The sequence below is a fragment of the Dysidea avara genome, chromosome 13, assembly GCF_963678975.1.
Source record: "Dysidea avara chromosome 13, odDysAvar1.4, whole genome shotgun sequence".
NCBI classification, from domain to species: Eukaryota; Metazoa; Porifera; class Demospongiae; order Dictyoceratida; family Dysideidae; genus Dysidea; species Dysidea avara.
Window position 1 is genome coordinate 15,218,101 of NC_089284.1, and position 21,761 is coordinate 15,239,861.

At 37.4% G+C, this 21,761-nt stretch overlaps 2 protein-coding genes and 1 long non-coding RNA gene across 6 annotated transcripts; 1 reads left to right on the top strand and 2 right to left on the bottom strand.

Moving 5' to 3' along the window:
- Positions 1-1,817: 1,817 nt before the first annotated feature.
- Positions 1,818-10,490, bottom strand: LOC136242604 (uncharacterized). The gene is made up of 11 exons (XM_066034045.1): positions 10,102-10,490; positions 8,109-8,163; positions 7,924-8,045; positions 7,018-7,097; positions 6,838-6,970; positions 5,465-5,636; positions 5,155-5,214; positions 5,001-5,108; positions 4,136-4,722; positions 3,517-3,939; positions 1,818-1,942 (listed from the first exon to the last, which is right to left on the bottom strand). Exons 1-11 carry the CDS (start codon positions 10,209-10,211, stop codon positions 1,921-1,923), a joined length of 1,872 nt encoding a protein of 623 aa, XP_065890117.1. The 5' UTR covers positions 10,212-10,490; the 3' UTR covers positions 1,818-1,920.
- An 8-nt stretch (positions 10,491-10,498) lies between these two features.
- Positions 10,499-17,833, top strand: LOC136242605 (tRNA selenocysteine 1-associated protein 1-like). Of its 4 annotated transcripts, XM_066034049.1 has the most exons (11): positions 10,500-10,655; positions 10,704-10,797; positions 10,855-10,955; positions 12,962-13,058; positions 13,474-13,517; positions 14,816-14,879; positions 15,443-15,485; positions 16,689-16,900; positions 17,157-17,199; positions 17,437-17,495; positions 17,553-17,833. In XM_066034049.1, the coding sequence occupies exons 3-11, from the start codon at positions 10,855-10,857 to the stop codon at positions 17,655-17,657; spliced, it is 768 nt and encodes a 255-aa protein (XP_065890121.1). In that variant the 5' UTR covers positions 10,500-10,655; positions 10,704-10,797; the 3' UTR covers positions 17,658-17,833. The 4 variants fall into 4 exon arrangements, with proteins under 4 accessions (XP_065890118.1, XP_065890119.1, XP_065890121.1 ...); XM_066034046.1 differs by lacking the exon at positions 10,704-10,797 and having other exon boundaries at positions 10,499-10,655; XM_066034047.1 differs by lacking the exon at positions 10,704-10,797 and having other exon boundaries at positions 10,499-10,655; positions 17,160-17,199.
- A 2,636-nt stretch (positions 17,834-20,469) lies between these two features.
- On the bottom strand, positions 20,470-21,726 carry LOC136242160 (uncharacterized). Its single transcript, XR_010694491.1, has 3 exons — positions 21,435-21,726; positions 21,149-21,367; positions 20,470-21,093 (listed from the first exon to the last, which is right to left on the bottom strand). It is a non-coding gene; the product is annotated as an uncharacterized lncRNA (long non-coding RNA).
- Positions 21,727-21,761: the final 35 nt, after the last annotated feature.

Genomic DNA, 21,761 nt, shown 5'->3' on the forward strand with positions numbered 1-21,761 from the left:
CGACACACTATCATATGTACCATGCAAAACAGCCTAGCTGTATAAAAAGGGTGCAGCCTTCAAAAATCCTGGGTGAAAATAGTTGTGAAATCAAAGGTGGTGGCCATTAAATGGTTGCAATATGATGTTAAAGATAACACATTTTAATAATTTTTATGGCTTTGCGTAGCATTATTAAAATGTGTTATCATTAACATCATTGCAGCCATTTCATGGCCACCACTTTTATTTTGATTTTCACCCAGGCTTTTCTGAAGGCCACATCCTTTTTATACAGCTTGGCTGTTTTTTTGGATTTCACTTCTTTTTGAATTTTAAATGTCCCAAAGCCAACCATAAACTGGCTTTGAGGCCTTTAAACACGAATCATTGTTCTTCTTATCTACATACAGATACAATGACAATATTAGTGCTCTACCAGTCAAGCTACCAGTACAGAAAAATACCTCAAAAGATCTATGCAATACCTATGTGCTAGCTTGCTCACGGCTATCAGTAAAGATGCCAGTATATTTATTTGTAATATTGTTTTGTAACAAAGTAAATTCCATCCATGTTAGGTATGCATGATTGTACTATTTGTCGATTTTTTGTGAATAGCAGTCACACTATTCAGAGAATCAGTGTAGCAAACTATGCAATCATTTGTTATGGTTATGTGGAAAATTTCATGGTTTTATTAAAAAGTGTTGCATTGTACCACTATACTAACAATATAGCTAGTATGGTCACGTTGAGGTGCATTTGATTTACTGAAGTAATTACACACATGCATGGGCTTCATAGTACTACTTGACCCACCAAAGATACTCTGAGAAGTCAAATGTCTGACATTTTAGTTAGCTGTGATCCATGCGCACAATACATACGTTTACTGGTATATAAGTGTACATTGCAGTCTGATGTTCCTTCCTATAAACTTTTGATTGGGCCAGTGGTATACCTTAGGCTGACATATCAGTACTTTTGGCAAAAATTGTGCCTATTTGATAGTTATATGTTATCACTGAGTTTAACATGTGTAGTTATACTGTAAAGTAACAACATTTAGGTTCGACAAGTGCATTATTAGTGTAAAAATTGACATACAAAAAAAAAGAATTGTATTCTTAGCTGACATTAAACTTCTGGAGACATTGTGTTCTATTCTTCATGCTTGTCAACGGTGTTTGAGTCAACTGCTAATCAAATTAATTAACACATCTCAAGACGTGAGTTGCATGCATGACTAAAACCTGGTAACAACTTGCTGTAATACAAATTCATAGCTTTCAAGTATGAGCAACTGGCAAATACATGGCTGACACTTAGCAGGTACCTGACAGGTATCAGGTGCATTCCCTCTCCCATAATCTGCAGATTATAGTGCTAAATATATACAGAGCCTCCTAGTGGGGTTCACTGAAACAGTTAAGACTAATTTCAGCAAAGCTTTTTTGCAAAGAAGCATAGCAACCTACAGGTATAGCATTGGCATAAGTTCAGTGCTTGGATGGATTTTGCTTTAATTGGACCTTCTAACCAGGCAAAAAAAATCTGATATTGTGGCTGCAGGTTCCATTGTGCAGCACATATGACAGTACTGGGGGATCAATTTTTATCACAGTAGAATAGATGCGTTTGAGGCAAGGCATTATGACTACTGTGAAATCACTAGCTTCTACTGCACTATTAAGGTTTCTGTAACTGGCTTATAATTGCTGTTTTCTTCAAGTTCCTATCAACTCCCTGCTGGGTAAGTTATTACCCACAATGAGTATCTGTAAGTCATTGCAGTATTGCCTCAGTGGGATGTAACAAGTAACAACCATGCAGTATCAGATATTCATATAACAAGATGATGAATAAGAACAATTAACGTGCAGAAACACATATTGTGAAGATCATTTATATAAAAAACTAAATCATTAATTTGAATTTTCAATGATGTCTTGAGCCATATCTGCAATAGAAAAAGAAACAAATGTAAAGGGAGTACACTCCACACACTCAAATGCATACAGCTAACAATACAACATAATAATAATAATATTAGGGAATACAGACAATTTTCTGCTCAGGCTTTTTACCAAATCCATGAAAAATTCTATCTTCAGGAGAAATGCTTAATCCTCCACATATCAGGGGCAAGGAGAGGAAGGGGCAACTGCTCCTTCACTTTGAAGAGTGGAAGGGTAGTGTCCCCTCGCTTTTTCCAATGCAAAAGTGTGGGGGCCGAGTGGGGCACTTTGTATGGAAGGGATAATGTTTCGAGATGCTCCCCGTGAAGAAAGCACGAGAAAACTCTGGTGAGGCTTATTAACTATCTCCCTATGTAGGGGCACGCATTTTCATACTTCTTGAATAGTCATACGGTCTGCTTTTGGTTTCCTCCCAATGGCTCTCTGTACAAAGAGCCCCCACACTTTTCGCCATTTTTGCGTTGTGACATAATTGCAGAAAAGGCTCATAAAATAATATTTAAATCAGTGTTGGGAATGCATGAAATTGAGATACTCTAATAGAGCAGTCACCTAACTACTCTTAGACTATGGTACGCATAGTATGCTTTGAAGTTTAGTCGTTAATGAGGTATTTAAATCCAATAGATACCCACGGGTAGGTATCTAAACTGGTTAGATACCCGTGACATAATTTTTTGTCACATGCGTCACGTGTTTAGCTGGATTCCAGTCACAACAACCATCAAAAATCATCACTAGAGTGTGAAGAAAACATCGCTGGATAATAGAAATGATCGTATTCATCTAGGAAGCCTACCAGTAAGTTGTTTTAACACTAATTCGATCAGGAAGCTGCCATTATTGGTAGTGACCACAGCCATACGAGCCAGTCTAAATTGGTTATCGCCCAAATCCACGGTATCTTCGCTATTTTAGAGACCTGAGGAATGGCACAATAATCATCGAGGGCGAAGCCCGAGGTGATTATGTGCCATTCCTCAGGTCTCTAAAATAGCAAAGATACCTGGATTTGGGCAATAACCTACACTAATTTACTATTTGTACACCATCTTGAATACTATTCAAGTACACACATACCATCTGAAAATACTCTCAACTTCAATCTCAAAGTTTCACAATTTTCTTGTGGGGACATGCTCCCAGACCCCTAGTATCAGCATGCATACAATTAATGATTTTAAAATGCTTTCAAACCGAGAGCCACCCCATACGACTTGCCTTCCCCTCCCCACCCCCATGTAGAAATACTGTTTTCCACCCCCGTCACACATCCTTTAAAAAGTGTGCTAAATGTTAACGTACCAAACATCGCAAACTTTTGTCTTTCAAAAATTATAGCCATATGGTTCTATGTTGAGAGCAGCAGTAGACCCTTGACCGTCTAACTATCATTTATTGAAATTGAAACCAGTTACAATATTGTTAGTGTAGGTGTACGTTCTACTATAGTATTTAGATAGAGCTCTACATAGATATGAACGGGCCCTTCTGAACACTTTTATCATTGCATGACCAAATATATCATCTATGGTAATAAGACACTCCAACTAACTTTGTAGACCAATCTGTTCTGCCATGAATGGCCGGTCTCTTTGATGATGTAAGATTAGAATAATATGACGAAGTGGGTTTCTGGTAAGTGGTACTACTGTCTGACTCAGTTTTGCCACCACCATAAATACCACCCATACTGAAATTCTTATTGTATGCACCAGAAACTGGTTTCAACTTTGAAGGTAACAAGTTCGTTGCACTTGGTAATTGTGAAGGAGCCTGCCGATATCCGGATCTTCTTTCATTAGTCTCTGGGAAGCGTGGTGCACTGCTATTAAATGCTGGTTTACTGTGCAGAGGTTTTCCACTAGTGAGAGGTGAGTAGCGAGCTCTACTGAGGTAATACTGTGCTGCTACTGCTTTATCAATCACTGCTTTACCAGCACTCTCCTGCCTGGCTTTAGGTAATGCCGGTAAATGACTGTGGGAAATAACAGTAAAAGCATTATAATATTACATAATCATTGAGTTACACTTGAACGTCAGCTATGTATCTGAACCACTGGGATGTTCAGGCAACACAAAACTCTCTAAGTTGTGTATGAGTATAGACTATAATTGTGTTGAAAATTCACAACATGCTACAAAGACACACTTCACAGCACACTTGGTTGTACCTTGCACTAGTCCTCTCGTCTTCAATTAAGTCATGTTTGACCAGTTTGTTACTATTGATGGCGTCCTCTAGATCATTTTCATCTCCATATGTTGACTTTCTCCACAGCTTACGTTGTCTCACTCCACCAGAAATTATCCCATCAGAGAAATTCTTGACTGGTGGCCTGTATGGTTTTGGCTCTTCATCAATCACATCAGTCAATCTGTTTTTACCAGACTTATTTCTAAAATCAGAAAGTTTTTCACTGTTATCACGGCCAGAGCTACCTAACTGGCTACTGTCTTTAAACATAGATCTCTGTGCTATAACATCAGCTGCTGCTTTAATAGAACTGTTACTTAATTTATGGTGATAGTCTGTGCCAATAGCAGGCAGTGGTTTTGACCCTTCAAATGAAGTTGTTTCTTTCTTACCACTAGCCACACTGACTCTGGTCTTATTCTGTACACCAGAGAAGTTAAACTGTTGCTGATGATCTGAAGGGAGTTTAGCCTCTTGCTGGTGTGGTCTGGGAAGAACTGTCTTTTGTTGTGCAGTTGGTTGACCCAGTGACTGACCCACTTGGAAATAAGAATGGCGTAGGGCCTATACGATACACATGATAACAGGTAATGATGGCTACTGTAAATGGTTCTTAATTCTTGTATACTTTAGTAAAATATGCAAGTGAAAAATTACCGTGAAACATTGTGAATACATGTCTATGAAACAAAAGCAAAATGCAAATGAACTTTATACCACACACCGGAAGACAAGCATAGAAGTGAGGCAGTAGGACTAACTCCAGATTAGATTAAAGATCAAAATGTGTGCACATGTATGTTTACATGACAGGATCTAAAGGACATACAAGCAGCAATAACCTGAGAAGTAGTCGGTCTTTTCTTGGGGTCCCATCTCATCAACTCCTCCATTAGGTGGATGGAATTGTCACTAGCTGATGGTATAAGTGTCTTCAGAGCAATCGGTACCTTCAAGGAGAGTACATGAGATCAACAGCTAAGTAGTTGCACTTACCATGGTGGGGAACTTGAAGTTCATTGCTGAGGCCAACCGTAGGCCTTCAGACCATGATTGCTGTGCACAGAAAACAGAGCATATGATGTGTGCAATGACAATACACAATGACTGAACAATATATACCAAAGCAATGCTACACGTTTATTCTGTTGTATGCTTAAAATATCCACCTGAGTGTGTGCGCAGTGCTGGTTTGCTCAGCAGCAATAGCTGTGTTTCGCACTACTGTTGTAGGCTTTACTTTGCTTTTTGCGTGTGTGTGCATGCATACGTGCATGGTATGTTATACCACATGCAATTAATTAACCTGTGTTGGTGTACCCAGCACTGCAGTGACTTTAAATATCTCATCAACCTCACTGGCTCCAGGGAAGAGTGGCCGGAATGTGTACACCTCAGCCATGATACAACCAACTGCCCACAAGTCTATGGGGCTGCTGTAATTGGTGGAACGTAGCAGTACCTCAGGAGCCCGATACCTATGTATACACGAATAGGAAGAGCTTCAATGTGTGTATTAGCACAAAAATAAACATATTAACACTACTGTATAACAGTGTGCATCTATGCACATGTACTTACTACACACATACACATGTACGCTCGCACACGCACACACACAATATACAATGACTAATATACGTACAGTGGAACCTGTCTAAGCTGGTCACTTTCAGGCAAAAATTTCTTGGCCTTAATAGGCAGGTGGATGCTTTTAACAGGTGGATTAGTAGTCTCTTTTGAGGAATTTATAGTTGGCCCTTATGTGGCCCTTCTATATAGGTGGCTGCTAAGACAGGTTTCACTGTATACCTATTTTACTAGTAGCTTCAGCAAGAAAAAGCGTCCAGCTGTTATGCAAAGGTGGCTGGTATCCAAAAACAGCTATGGGCTTATGTAACAGTAAGCATGTGGCAATAATGTAGATTAGTAAGCACACGGCATTAATGTAGATTTTCAAATGGTTCACCTTATTTTACCGTCCTTCAGTACTGTTACTCACTTAGCTCCTCTCAAAAATGCTATTTCAAGAAGACAACTAGCTTTAAACAATTCTGCATGGTTTCTGCTTCAAATGTAATTTTAAGCTGGTTTTCATACGTACAACCGCAAACCATCTGTGTTATTACCTAAAGTCAAAAGCACAAGCTAATGTCAGTGGTAGTCTACAACTATAACAGTTGAGATGATAAACAGTTCACCACACACATGTATTCTCCATATTTTATTAAATCTAATGAACCTGGCAGCAAAGGTATGCCTTTCATTTGTCACAATACAGCGTATTAGATGTTTTAGTGACACAGGACAAAGCATGGCATACACATAGACATCATAATTGATCACTGTATGTTGAATATTGCCAGCATTTGGCTGCAGTGTTTGTTTCCAATTACTAATTGTCCTGCCTGCAATATTGACAGAACCAAAAAAAAGTTCAGCCTCTTCCAACATTTGTGGAGCATGGTCACTGTGATACTGGTGAGTTCTGACCTTAAACACTCCTGTCAAGCACTCGCAGGCAATAATGCAGGTGATTTGCAGCTATATGGAAACTAGCACTTGCCATCAGCAACTTCAAATACAAGCTGTGGCTGTCATCCAAGGATGGCTCTTATGATAATTTTGATGTGGCTACTAACTGGGAACAGCTATTAACCAGTAAAGCACAGTACATACCATCTGGTAGACACATAGTCGGTATATGGAGGTAATGAGCGGATCTCTCTTGCCAGACCAAAGTCAGCAATCTTGACCAACTCTGGACCAGAACAGAGCAAGTTTTCTGGCTTAATATCACGATGGAAAAATCCTAAAACAAAAGCAGTGACTCCATTAACAATAAGACCATGTTTGTACCTTGTTGATGCATAAAATGTAGTCCCTGAAGAATCTGATAAGTTATGTTTCTTACTGTAGACTCAGGGTAGTGCTTTGACCTAGTGATAGACACTTGCTATGTGTAAATGTGCATATTTATATCACAATCAGTCCATACATTACAGTACATATTACAAATTGCATAGTAGCTTCAATAGCAGTGGTAGACCCAAATTTTGTGGCTAAGGCATGGCAATTATAGCTACAGTCTAACTACCTAATTGCTCTAGCTACCTAATTGCAATACATCATACCTAAAATCGCTCCTTAGCAATGTTTCACTGTTGAATTGTTGAACTGTAAGAATAACTATCCCCATTGAGTCAACAACTCAATTTCAATGAAAAATACCAAAAAAAGGTAAACAACATTATCTAGTATATAGTGAAGCAAGCTCTACTTACTAAATAAAGTGTACATTGCACAGTAAATTTTTTCAGTAAAGCAATAAGATATAGTCTATTTATGATGTACACTTTGTTAGTGGATAAATCATAGTCCTGTTGAAACTGCAGGCCTGGAATCTTATACTGTAGCAGCATTGTGTCCATATTACAGTGAAAGATTTCAAAGTTAAGGACACAACAATACAAGGAGTTTGGTCCCAACATATCTAGTCACACATATTTTTATCAAAATCTCTACAAGCGGAAAAATGGGCCAAAAATATTTGTTTTCAAATTAGAGAAATTCAACTGTAGTATTGTAAACAGCAAGTTTCAGTATCGTAAAGATGAAATGTTTGGCATTAGTAGTTAAGAGAGAAGCTAATTTACAATATCAAACAATCTAATTGGTGAGTGAAGTTTGATGGCAAATTTCTTACAAATTCATCAAATTTCTGTCCCACCAAATCTCAGATTTTTCAAAGTGGAACATACGTACCGGCCTTTAATCATCTGGTACAAATTTTCCTTCATGTACTCAAACACAAAGTACAGCTTGTTCTCCTCTCTGATCACTTCTTTCAACTTCACTATGTTGACATGTTTCATCTTCATCAGAGACTGAAGGACAGTAAGTAACAATAAAATAAGTTGATTAACAAATCACTTACTCACACCACATACCTTAACTTCTCTCAAATTAATACACTCTTCCCATGACTTGAATTCCCGCTTCATTCTAAAGAAAATTACACAATTAGAAGTCACAGACCCATTCAAGTATTTAGTCCCACTAACAATACCCACAGGAAGGCCTGTACAGTGGGAAGTCAGAACCCCATTTGAAAATTTTCATACCAGGTGGTCACTTGACCAAAGGAGAACTTGCAATCGAGGTAAATGCCAAAGCATGCAACCACACAGGAAGAGACCTGGCATCTGCATTCAACGTAATGCTAAGTCAGTTAGTCATATCAAAAGGATTGCTAATCAATAATTGTATACCACTAGTAGTATAGAGATATTCTATCTCCATAGTAACAAAAATAGGCACCGCAATTCCTCGATTATTATACCATATGTCGGCCATATTGTTGTGCAACTGTATCGAGTGTTGTATGGGGAATTTTTGAGCCACTTTACAGGTTAGCATGTCTGTTATATATGTTAGCACTAACCTTATATGCTGTCCATCAACCATGATTTTTTTCTGTTTATTGTGTTCAGAATGTGCACAGTACCTAATTTTAATCTCCTCTGTAGACCCCCGCGTGTACAAATATGACAAATCTGCACAATAATATGGCCAACCGAAAATGGTTGTTATGAAGATGGAATATCTCTATTATTAATTACAGGTTAAAGGTACAGCCTGTGAAACCTGATCACATACAGAAAATTAGTAATAATTAGCTACAAATTATTGATCATATAAATCAAATGTTTCTAATGTTCATCTAAAAGAGCACCACTTCAACTAAATCTTTTGTTTCCCGGACTGAAACTAGTTGAAAAGTGGGTCGGTAGGTAGGTATAAATAAAATAATAATAGGTGGTAGTGTCTAATCACTGGACTGGACTACTGGACTGGAATGGACTACTGGACTGACAATTTTTTGGTTTTACACGTTTTAAAGGGTGGGGTTACTGTACATTTGGGTGACTTGTGACAACATTTCAGCACTGAGTGGTGAATATAATACAAAATGTAGCCAGTTAAATGTACTGCTTGACAGTATCTACTCTACTGTATAGCAGATATACTGGTATACCCAAAAAGGTTTCTCTCACTGTTAGGCACATGTGAGTATTATGATGCAACTTTTTATAACATAGATGGTGTGTGTGTGAATACACAAACTAGATCCCATCGCATGATTGGTCATATTTCATTACTGGAATGAAATGTCTGCATTAATTGTATTAAGATTCCATTTACATATGTTATAGAAAGTTGTATCACAATAATCACGTGTGCCTAAGAGAGAAGCATTTCTTGTTATACCTACATGTCAATATCTGCTATACAGTAGAGTAGATACTGTCAAGCAGTAAATATAATACATATAATTTAACCCATTTGGCTTATCACAACTACTTTTTAGGATCATACTCACCACTCAGTGCTGAAATGTTGTCACAAGTCACCCAAATGTACAGTAATCCCACCCTTTAAAATGTGTAAAACCAAAAAAAAAGTCAGTCCAGTAGTCCATTCCAGTATTCCAGTCCAGTGATTAGACACTACCATAATAGGTGGTAACAATTTTTTTAAACTGGCAACACATGTAACTATGGCGTTTGATAGACAAACTATTAGGTATGGTTAGTACATCTAAATAATCAAATGTCCATCCAAAGTCTGTTTTTACAATTCTTGTATTAACCAAGCTCGTCCCACGCATAGCAGATATGGATGGCCAACAATACATTGACGCCACAAACTCACGCGATCGAACATGTGATCTTCAAAAATGAACAAAAACATTTCATTTACAAATTTTATGGGTCGGTCAGGTCCGAGAAACAAGAAATTTAGTTGAAGTAGCCTTAGTGAAGACAGTATGGTTATATTATCTATGCCACTAGGGACCCCTGCAAGAAATACCTACATAACCATTTACAGAAATTTGATAAATTACTTATGACACATACGCTATCAACCTATCCGGCTCACTTTTTGATGGCAACTGTCTCTCCATTGTCACGGCACTTGGCTAAACTAACACTTCCATACGTGCCATCCCCAAGCACCTTAAGCATTTGATAACGCTGCATACCACTCATGCTGCTGTTCACAGTAAAGATAACGTGTAGTGAAACTTCTTTTGAAGGACGCCTTATCGTTTCGCACCAAACCAGGTGCGCATTATTTAGAAGAAAACAAACAGATAGTAACTGGTTGAGCTATCCTGTGAGCTTTTTACACTGTACTTGCTGCTCTTAATGGATTCGTTGCGGTGTTTAAGTTAGCAGAATAGAGCCGCAAAACCTAGCTATCGTAGTTTGTTTACAGATCAACAGCGTCCTTAGCAACACAATCACTCGATCACATAATTTTTTCACTTCAGACGATAGGCGGTAAATATTTTTGCGCGAATTTATTTGGAGTACCTCGTTTGGAGAACCCGGGAATAAACCGAAACTGAGTGGAGGACTAGCGTAGCGTTTGATATGGCTACGAATATGTTTGCTTCTACTCATGGTGACAAAACGTTGTGGATGGGAGACGTAAGCGTTTGCATGGGTATTTATATTCTGACTGGAATATTTTTCTAGTCTTGGTTCTGGTCTTGGCTGTGTGGTGCAGTGTTAATTTGGAGAATGTATTATTAGAACCAGGTTGTGACACCACAGGGTTACTGTGGTCCAAGTTAGGATGTGTAGTGTCTTCCTTACATAGATCAGTGTGTGCTTGTTTGGTGTGTAGATGGACTACTCATTGTTGGATGAAACAATCCTGAAGATCACGTTTGCTAGATTGGGATTTCCCCTACTCTCAGTGGAGTGGATAAGAGACCAGCAGACTCAGTAAGTGCGTTTGTGTGCATGTGTTACTGATAACTATCTATATAATAAAAATGGAGGGGGCAGGGGGTTGTAAAGCTGCATATCTCGTGTAATATTTGGGGGCTTCATTACGGTGAACATGTTGTATATGATGTATTGATTTTGGTGCTCGCTATGAATCAAGTTACGTTGACTTACATACCGTATTGCCGGAAATTTTCGAGGGACAAAACTTAAATTCGCAATGATAGCTTCTTGAAAATATAATCATGAAATGTTTCAGTTTATACACATAGCTATTACCCGCTTTCTAGACTTTCGTGAATTTAAAAACGTGAAAATCGTGTTTTGCGAAAGTTTCATCCCTCGAAAATTTCCTACTACTGTAAGGTAAAGTCAACATAAGGTACAAACCTAAGGAAAATTATGAACATGTGCATTTCTTCTGCTAAACAGTCGAGTAGGTTAGCAAGACGCACTGATTTTGGTCATTGTCCAGTAATGGCTGTACTGTGTGTTCTATAAGAGACACTATAATGTACCTATATGCACACATTTAACCCTTCAAGCCCGGTAAGCGGCTTTGATGCATACCTCTATACAGACTACAATAACTTCGCAAGTATTAACGATAGAAAGATCCCACATCCACTACATTACTCATGATGAACTCCACGATAAAATGGCACTAAGCTTTGATGTAGTTGGGTATAATGCCTCACTTAGAAAACAGCCTTCTTCATCAAATATCTGCCGTGGCTGTGCACTGCTTCATTAAATGTGACCGGGCCTTCAACAATAGGGAATGTGGGCACAAAGTACACTCCATCACATAACAGGCCATACCTCATTCTGTAACTTGTATTATAAAGCCAATTGATCATGGGCATAACTTAAAGCTAATAAAAGTTATGAGCCATGAAAGCTTGAAAAATTAGGCAAATTTTATGTGCCCACATGCCCTATGTTCGCAGGCTCGGTCACAATGAGGAATATCTTCATTGTACTTTGTGCTATGACCTTAAACTAAGCACCATTATAATCCTCATGTGCTACAGAATCCAGTGGTATACGATATATAGATCACGTGATCTTATAATGGACACTTGTTAAATAGAAAATGCCATCAAGTTCCAGCAAAGATGACGTCTGTCGTTCATTGCTTCGTTTCAAAAGCAGTCTTTAAAACTGTTTACATGTTATTGTAGTTAGTCCTGGGCGATACTGAAAATAATGTTATTTGATATATTGACAAGCTTATATTCACGATATAACACTACATAACACGTTATTGCATCATATTATATCATAGAAAGTGAAATGGTACCAGACAACAGCTGGAATTTGCCCATAATCGAATTGCCTTTCCTTGTAGGTATATATATAGCAAGTGCAAGAAACACAACCACTAGCCAGAATATTGGCGATTATATTGTCTAGATGATATTATTATGTCTCTATAATTTACCACAATACGATATATTGTGTAGTTCAATATCACAATATTGCCAATACATTGAAATATTGCCCAGCTCTAATTGTAGTGTATGAAATTAGGTTTCATTTCATGTACAAGAATATCCTAGTATCAGAAACCTGACGCTCTCTACCTATAGTTTGCATTTACGCATTATTTCATGTTCAAAATTAATTCCTGGTTTGAAGGGTTAACACTTGTGTATCTGCATAGCAGTGTCATATATCTGCACAGTATGAGGGCATGTTTATTTGTTATGCTAGACTTGTATTATGATCTCTTGATTATGTGAACACACACACACACGCACACACACCACACACACACACACACACACACACACACACACACACACACACACACACACACACACACACACACACACACATGGTTTGTATACAGATATTAGTAACTAGCTCACACTACATAAAATCATGGTGTACTAAGTAGTTGCAATAAGTAATTTCTCCTTGGATTTGTCTCAGTTAACTAAAACACAACTATGTATGGTATACAAGAGTACACATGCTTATTTTGTTTACTTTCCTAGGGAACTTCAGCGTTACTGCTATGTGGAGTTTGGAGACCCACTAAGTGCTCAGGGTGCACTCAATGCTCTCAACAATAAACCAGTACCAGGAACAGCTGTAAGGGATAGTAGTGTACATCTTAATTGTGGGTAGTGAACTAGTGTATAAAGTTTGTGCTTTATTCCCAAGTACATGTACGGTACATACACAGATAAGCGTTTAAGTGTGTGAATATATCTATTGATCTGTACATCTGCAGATGCGGTGATACGTGTCTGCATGTGTGTGTGCATGTGCCTTTGATGTAATCGTCTTCAAATTGCTATGATCAGTTTAGTTGATCTACAATATGATGTTTTGGGTTTGTTTATTTTGTTTTGTTTTTTTGGAAAGAAAGTTCCACACAATGCATGGTAAAGTACTTGACTTGATAGTCATATCTGTCCCAACTAAAAAGATCCTTATCACCCCCAGCTCTATTTATATGCATTGTATTTGTTAGCTCTATGTTAACTTCTTTATTTGTTTACAGAAAACATTCAGACTAAGTTGGGGAAGCAAGAAACTTGAATCTGAGTAAGATAAATTGTTTACATGATCTGTATACATGATAGAGATTCATAAAGATCACCCAGAAAAAATTTAAAACTCTCTTATAGAATGCACGCCAAAAGCAGTATGTTTTAAAAACTTTCTAAGTCTGTAATTATTATACACTGGGAAAGTAATTTTAAATGTTTTTTGAATAGCAATCTTCTTTTTTTCACGCATCTACAGCCCATAGGAAACAGAATTCAGCAGCTAAAATTAATTGCGCATTATTAAATATTCCTACCCAATTTAAGGTCTTTGTTTTCTAAGATGTAGAGATAGAGTTATCATACAGTACAATAGTACTGTACAGTAGGGACCACAAAGGTGTAGGCATAGCTCATGAAAAAACATCACCGAAAAACCAGCCTCAATTTTCCCTGACGATCATGAGGCAGTATTGGTTAGGTAAAACTAAGCCCAAACAAGCTTTCAGATCAACCTGAAATGCTTTCAACCAGTTGCTACGGAATTTGCTGCAGTATGATATCTAGAGCTGTTGGTATCACTTTTACATACCATAGAGGTACACATCCTCTATTGGTGACTGTTTATTATGCTATGTGGATGTAGTCAAGCTAAGTAGTCAGCCATTCTCTGTGTACGGATTTTTACTGCAAAGACTTTATTCGGCTAGCCGTGGTAATTAAATTTATCTCGCTTGTTTTCATGTCTTCTTGTTCTGTAACTTTTTTATTGTGCCACCATGAAATAAGAACAAACTGTAAGTGCCTACTACTGTTGAGTCGCACTTTTCTATAATGCAAGTACTGTAAGTTCCTTGTCAATGACAGGAGTCCATAATGTCTTTATAAATGTGGTTCGCTTACAAATGCTTCCAATGCGTATGTAGTAATCGAAATAAAAAAATCCAGCTGATTTTGTTTTCGCGAGAGTAACATTCACGGAAATTTGTGTCATGCTCTTAAGATTCTTGATAAATTATAGACGTGGTAAAATGTATAAGGGAGTACCACATTTTGTGGCATTTTACATATAATATTATTTCAATGTGAGCTTGGCAATTTATATGGTATGCATTATTAAATATCTTCCATACTTAGTTAACGAGACATAAAATATAATTTTTCAAAGGAATGTCAAAGTAGACATGAGGATGGTACGTAGCAAAGTAGAAAAGAAACTGACAAAAAATGAAGAATTTATTCTGTTGATGTGCTTACAGTGTAGTCCAAATATGGGGAGGCTATCTCCGTAATAGACATCCTCATAACCATGACATGAAGATAGTAAAACTACTTGTTATATTTTTGTTTTTGTAGGGGATCAGAGTTCACTGTTATTGTTAATGAATTATCTGCGGATGTCACTGGTCAGCAGCTACAGGTAGGCAGTTGTAATGGGCAGCCTGTTGGCTCAGTTAACTACCATATTGTGTCAGCTAGGGAATTAGCTCAAATGATAGAGTGCCTAGGGCTCTACAGTATTGCCAAAAACATAACATTTATTCAGTGTATTTTAAACTGAAATAATAACTTGAATATAGATATTACCCTTGAATGGATACTGCACAAAACATAGTAACAAGTAATAAATGGGAAAGGCATTTAGTAAGTGACTACCAAAAAAAGAAAACATTTATACTTAGCTGCTAAACACACAGTTTATTTTGATGCCACAACATCTAATTCCTTGTAGTTTACTACTATGATATATTTGATATTTCGGTATCACAGTTTTGGCCTTGGTATGTAGTATTGTGGCTTTGTGAATACCTCAGTATGGTATATTGCAGAGCCCTAAGAGTGCCTGTTCAGCACATGATAAGGTACTGGGATTGATTCTCCAGCCTTTTTTCTGGATATGCTTTTTATTTTTTTAGTTTCTAGTCTGTAAGTACATATTTTCTCAATGTTTACACATGCACGTGTTTTTTCTCCTTTCCATAGAATTTCTTCCGAACGTATTACTCATCAGTCTGGCATGCCACAGGTATGTAGTGACTCTTGCAAGTAGTCAATAAACTCTTATACAGATTATATTGTACCAATAACCATAACACAGTGTACATATATCTACAGTAGTGGATAATTGTTAGGTAGTACATGAATAGTGTGTGTACACTGTAATGTAAACTTGTTGGAGGTGAATCTTAATCTTTACCTTTATTTCTTGGTATGGCTGTTACCAGGAAGGAAGAAACCACAGCACAGCTAAAAACTTCATGTTTATACTACTGTCGGCTAGACCAATTGTCTACCACCGTGTAAATAATCCCCAAACAAGTTACTACTTTACATTAAGACTTTCTGTGGTCTGTAACTTTTCTTACTTTGTTAACGGATGATAATTTCTTAGGTTTACTTTTGCAGACCACTTGTATCTCTTATTGCCTACCATGTGTAGCCTAAAGTGAAGTGCAAAAAAAATGAAGAATTAAAGCAACTGAATTTACTTTTTACCAGAAAGGTACATACATTAGACAGATTAATAAACTATGTCACCTTCCTAACTGTTCTTGTCGTATGTAAGATACATGATAGCCAAAAAAGGTTTTACAATATTTACGTAGGAGCAGAGACAATTATAATTTTTTTAAAACCCCAGTGAAAATGTCAGGCAAACTAAAGCTTTACCACCTGACATTGATACACTGTTGCTTTACACAATTTAGCATTCAGGGAATACATCAATAGATTTACTTAACCTTAGTATGTATAATGGTACAATCATATTGTGTTTACTATTTACTTATGCACAAAAAAGCTATATAACCTTGGACTACTTCCTTGTATTTTGATCTGACATTTTGTCAGGCAGGTTCCATTGTGGTTGGCCATGCATGATATTTGTCTGACAAATGGCCTATGTCAGGCAGTAATAATTGACTCTGTGTAGGAGATATTCTGTGTCTTGTGTTGGGGAATTCTTAGATAGTCAATTCGTCTGGATTACAACTTAACACAAATATGCAGTAATTTTAGTGCTCCCCACAGCATGTAGTGAATATTAGAATTAACAGGTGTCTCACAGAAAACAGATGTCTCACTATTTTAAATATCATTTAGTCACATCTAAAGACTCACTGATGGCATAATATGCATGAAACCTTGACATTTCCTACTCACAATTTTAGGGGTTTTTTGTGTTATGTAAATAGTGTTAATGAGTGCCCACATACTTGTACACATTTAGTGACTGATGAGGAAACAGATGGTGGCAGACATGGGGTAGTATACTTCCTCGATGAAGCAGAGAGAGATCTCAGTTACATGGAAATGGATGGCAAAATGGGCCTCGGTCAGTCACCGATTAGAGTGAGATCCACCATATCTGGTGGTCCGGATGACCAAGCACAAGCTGCACAATATTACGATTACTATTATGGACAATATGGAGGCGATCAAGTACAGTGCTTGCTTGTGCCTTCAGAGATGTACTTCTGTATGTGTTTTATGTATGTAGTTTGTGGTAAAGCACCTTGTTGGTTCATGGCTTTCTAATGTTGTGTATGTGATTCAAATAAAGAATGTATGTATATTTTTGTATCTGCAGTTAACTGTTTCAGAAACTTGTGTAATTCACAAATAATTGTTTACAGAATTATTGCAATGGGTGTACATGTTTTATTTCAAGTTAGTGGCTGTGTTTGTATTTATGTAGCAGCAGTCAGTTGAAGGTGCTATTGTTGAGGAAGAAATTGAGGGTATGTGATTTATATCATACAGTGTACGTATGTCAGTGTATGTGGACTTTTATGTTATTGCATGCACACACATAAACACATATGCGTACACACACACATGCACATACACACGCACACATACACAAGCACACACACATGGACACACACTCACTACACACACAACACAGCAGATCTACTAGGGAGTATGCATACTAATATGATCGTACATTATTTTATCATATTGCATTTGCGTCATAGAATTTGAGCCTCCAATTAATGTCAAAGCATTGAATCGTGAATTTTACAAAAGGGATCAGGTGAGTTATCATATCCTGTAGGATTGTCATGGCCTTAACTCTTGTCTACTGTTACAGGAGCTGTTGATAGACTTGGACGTCAACAAGTGGGCACCAATTGACTCGTTCTCTAGTGTGATACCCACAAGGGACCAATTGAATGCACAATTGACGTTTAGATGAAAATATATTATACGTATATAAAATTGCACACAATGCACTAAAACTCGATATAGTCACCTGTGTAATCTTCCTACTACAATACAATGGAACTTCTATAACAAGCTGTCTGGGTTAAGGCAGACACTGTAAAAAAGGATTTTTCATTTTAATGAAAAACTTGTTATCCCTGCTGCTGCTGCTGCTGCAAAAAAAAACACCAGTAAACCCATCATTTGTTAAAATATCAATGGGGAATTTTTGTTGTTGTAACATCATTTTCTTGTTAAAGTAAAAAATTGTCGTTACACTAGCAGTCACTTTTCGTTAATACATCTAGAATGTTAAAATAGCAATTAACAGTTCTGCTGAAACAACGCATGCTTTTAGGCATTTTTTACAGTGGAGTAGTTCATAATAATTAAAGTACAAAGATTCTGGCCCGAACAAGTCTCACTGGAGACATTTTTTACTTCTAAATTATGTATTGTAGAAAAAAATGCTTCCAAGGTATCCATTGTCGAGATGTTCCATGCACTGTGTATGATATGTCATGTGGCAAACTCTAATAGTGCAAACTGAGATGAAGGAAATGAGATTATGCAAATACTTAGCTAAATGTATACTTGCATGCATGAGCCCCTTTCAAATGACCACCTTGTTACAAAGACCACTACTTTGAGTAGTTGGATCCCAAACACTCGAGTATAGGATTGGGCAATATTGAATTTGTGACATGCGATTATTGCAAGAAATATTGCATGTGACAATTGAAACACAACCACATAGTTTGAGTAGTCCATATGACTGCTTGTGTTCACTGAGAATTAGTTTACAAACACAATTTCTTCGCTAACAAGTTAATAGCATGAACTGTATCAAATACGAGACCTAGAAGAGACACAAAATAGATGATAAATGCAAAATACATGCGATAATATTGTAGTATTGCGAGCACTTGCTTAGGCAATATTGGTGATTTATTGAAATATTGCTCAACCCTACTCGAGTATCAGTCAAATACTTTGATCCTTGTCTATGCAAGTGAAGTGTTGCATCATTGAATTGGGTCATCAGTAAAAAGAATGCAGTACCTAGCTTAACGTGGTATACAAATTACCAGTTGGTCTTATTATCATGCACTTTTATGTGGTCTTTGTAAAGAGATACGTATTATTGGTTGTTAAAGTACAGAACTCAGTATGAGTATGATGTACATATTAATCATACAGTACGATAGTACTGTATAGTAGGGACCACAAAGGAGTAGGTGTGGCCCATGAAATAACATCATACAAAAACCAGCCTCAATTTTCCTCGATGACAATGAAGCAGTATTGGTTAGGTAAAACCAAGACCCGAAATGCTTTCAACAAGTTGCTTTAAATGATTTATTTTAACGGAATTTCTACTGATGCCTTCAGACAAGCATAACTCAATAACGGCTAAGGCTATGGGCTTAATTTTTTCACTGTTCGACGTTGCTTTGGCCTGAGAGGTGCCTTTTGGCATACTGCAGTACGTACAATGCATTCTTCATGGACTTACCAGTGTCCTCCTTTGTGTCCCATTCATCTTTGCTGACAGCAAAAAGTGTCAATTTGGTGGTAGCACGTGATGGCTTCTCTTCATAACAGAAATCGTCCGTATTTTTCATAGTGGCTTTTTTGATTGCAGAGGTGCTTTTTGAACAGTTCTTGATTTGTACTGCTGTGTAACAGGTTGAACATAGCCGACAATGAAGCATAATGGATACTTCACTTTTCAGACGATAATTGATATAACTGGGGCGCGCGGCACCATTTCTTTCGGTATGCATGAATTGCAGAGGTGCTTTTCGAACAGTATACTCCACTTGTGGAGGTATGTACATCATATCTATATTATTATATTATTGATCCAAAATGCTGTGTAACGGGTTGAACATAGCTGACAATGAAGCATAATGGATACTTCACTTTTCAGACGATAATTGTTCACAGTAAAACAATAAGAATTGTTATATCCCTACTGTGCTCAAGATACCATTTTGGAAATGCACAGTAGGGATATAACACTTCTTATTGTTTTACTGTGATTTAATATCGTGAACTACTCCGGCTTGTTTCAGTACTTTTTATCGATGTGCTATGGTCCCTACTCTAGTTGAAAATTCCAAATTTTTCTGTGTGCTTGTTAGAAGATAAGGTTTCACCATATTTCTTGCCAACTCAATGATCCACCAGACACCACCACACTCACTACTTTATCCAACCCAGTACATGGTCCAGTTACTACCAGCATTCTTTTTTTCCAAAGATTGGAACAGCTTGCCAGTATCTGTCATAGAATCAGAAAACATAGATACATTTACTAATAATATTACTCATAGTCTGTATATTTTATGTGTATGTGTGATTTCTTTGGGGTGTTGATCGCCTCCCGGGCACATCGGCAATTGCCGTCTGCCCAGTAATGATAAATAAATAAATAAGATAGTTCTTAAATTGATTAAAAGATTCAGTCTGCTCTAACTACTGATGTTGGTAGTCTGTTCCACATAGCAATGGTTGATGGAAAAAATTAATGTTTATTCTGGTTAATACCTATTAGACATAACTTTTTTTTCAAACAGGACCGTTAATCTTTGGAACTCTCTACCTGACACTATCATTTCAGCACCTACAGTAGCAACGGCTGACGGGCTGAGTCCCTTCCCTGCTAACAGCTAAAGGTGTACATCAAATTTCCTGCTACTGTATATCACCTTCGACTAGATAATCATCCCCGACCAATTGTGTGCAGACTGATCTAGCCATATTATCTATGATCTAGCATAGTGCCTTTTATTCGGTACCCACTGTGACTTATGACTAAACCCGTAACATGTGACGCAGGTATTTACCCATTAACTACCGGTGGGGTCTATTCTACCATAGATAATATACGTATGTGTTTACGTGAAGTTGTACAGTATAGGTAAACAAAGATAAATTTCTCTCCCGTCTTATTCTAGGATTTCTACTAAGAAACATTTAATTATTTGTATACAGGCTCAAAACTGAGAAAATATAAAGAAAGTGAATTGATATTATACAGTTAGTTTACTTTTGGATATTTAATGTCTCCAACCGCAACAAAAATTCGATAAATCCATGCATCTCATCACTGGTCATCTGAACATTCTGAAAGTGATGCCTCACTCAATCAACCATTATTCTGTTTATTAGACTGAATAAAGTCATGATCACCTAGACTTTTCCTGTCACCAGCAACTTGCTAGTTAATTTCTCTGTGGATATTATGCTAACAAAACTTGCCTCGGTTATGCAATGAATGAATTGAAGAGACCTGCTTGATATATCAGGTAGTAGAACAATCACTGCATGAGACAGCTATTAATATTTTGGTTATCCTATTCCATTTTCCTGGAGGTTCCACTGATAAAATGCAATTCCAGCAATGATAGCGGCTAGCCAAGCTGCAAGTTTTGATTCAAAAACATTCCATTCTGTAATATAGACCCTTCAACTCACTACTCAGGCTGAGATATCTGGCTTTAGTCCACTATTTTGTTAATGAATCATTGATGTTCACACAATATACTCTCCTTGAGGTATCTGAATGTTTGCTCCTCACACACTGCACAAAATTCCTTTAGATTCTGCTTAGACAGAGTTGTCACCATACTTGTTTTCTTTGTAGTGTAGCTATACATACTGATTTATGCAGGGCTGGACCCCAGATTGTACATTCTAAAGTCAAAGTAAGCAAAAAAAACTCACATACTAGTAAAAACAAGTCATGCATTAAGTTCCCTACTTGATACATCCGAAGATGAACACATGGAGTCAGCTATTCCCACAATTAGTACTTCGTTACTAATGACAACCAACAACAACCAACAACAACCAACAACAACCCACAATCGATCCTTAAATTCGTTTTATCTTTCTTGGAGTACGTTTGATTACCTGCTGGAAGTGCCACCGATAACCTGTACAGCAATGGTAAGCTGCAAGCTTCAGTTTGAGAAAGCATTCCGTTCCATAGTTTAGTCCATCGTTCCGTTCCGTTCCGTTCCGTTCCGTTCCGTAGAAAAGACCCTTCCTCTTTATGCGTAGGGGCGGGCGCTGCCAGACTACCCTT

Coding starts and splice junctions, on each gene's coding strand:
- LOC136242604 (XM_066034045.1), bottom strand. CDS start 10,211: ATGAGTGGTATGCAGCGTTATCAAATGCTTAAGGTGCTTGGGGATGGC. Junction 7,098..7,923: donor TACCAGATGATTAAAGGCCG/GTACGTATGTTC, acceptor GTCTATCACTAG/GTCAAAGCACTACCCTGAGT. Junction 3,940..4,135: donor GACGAGAGGACTAGTGCAAG/GTACAACCAAGT, acceptor TATTTCCCACAG/TCATTTACCGGCATTACCTA.
- LOC136242605 (XM_066034046.1), top strand. CDS start 10,599: ATGGCTACGAATATGTTTGCTTCTACTCATGGTGACAAAACGTTGTGG. Junction 14,880..15,442: donor TCACTGGTCAGCAGCTACAG/GTAGGCAGTTGT, acceptor TCCTTTCCATAG/AATTTCTTCCGAACGTATTA. Junction 16,901..17,156: donor GACAATATGGAGGCGATCAA/GTACAGTGCTTG, acceptor GTATTTATGTAG/CAGCAGTCAGTTGAAGGTGC.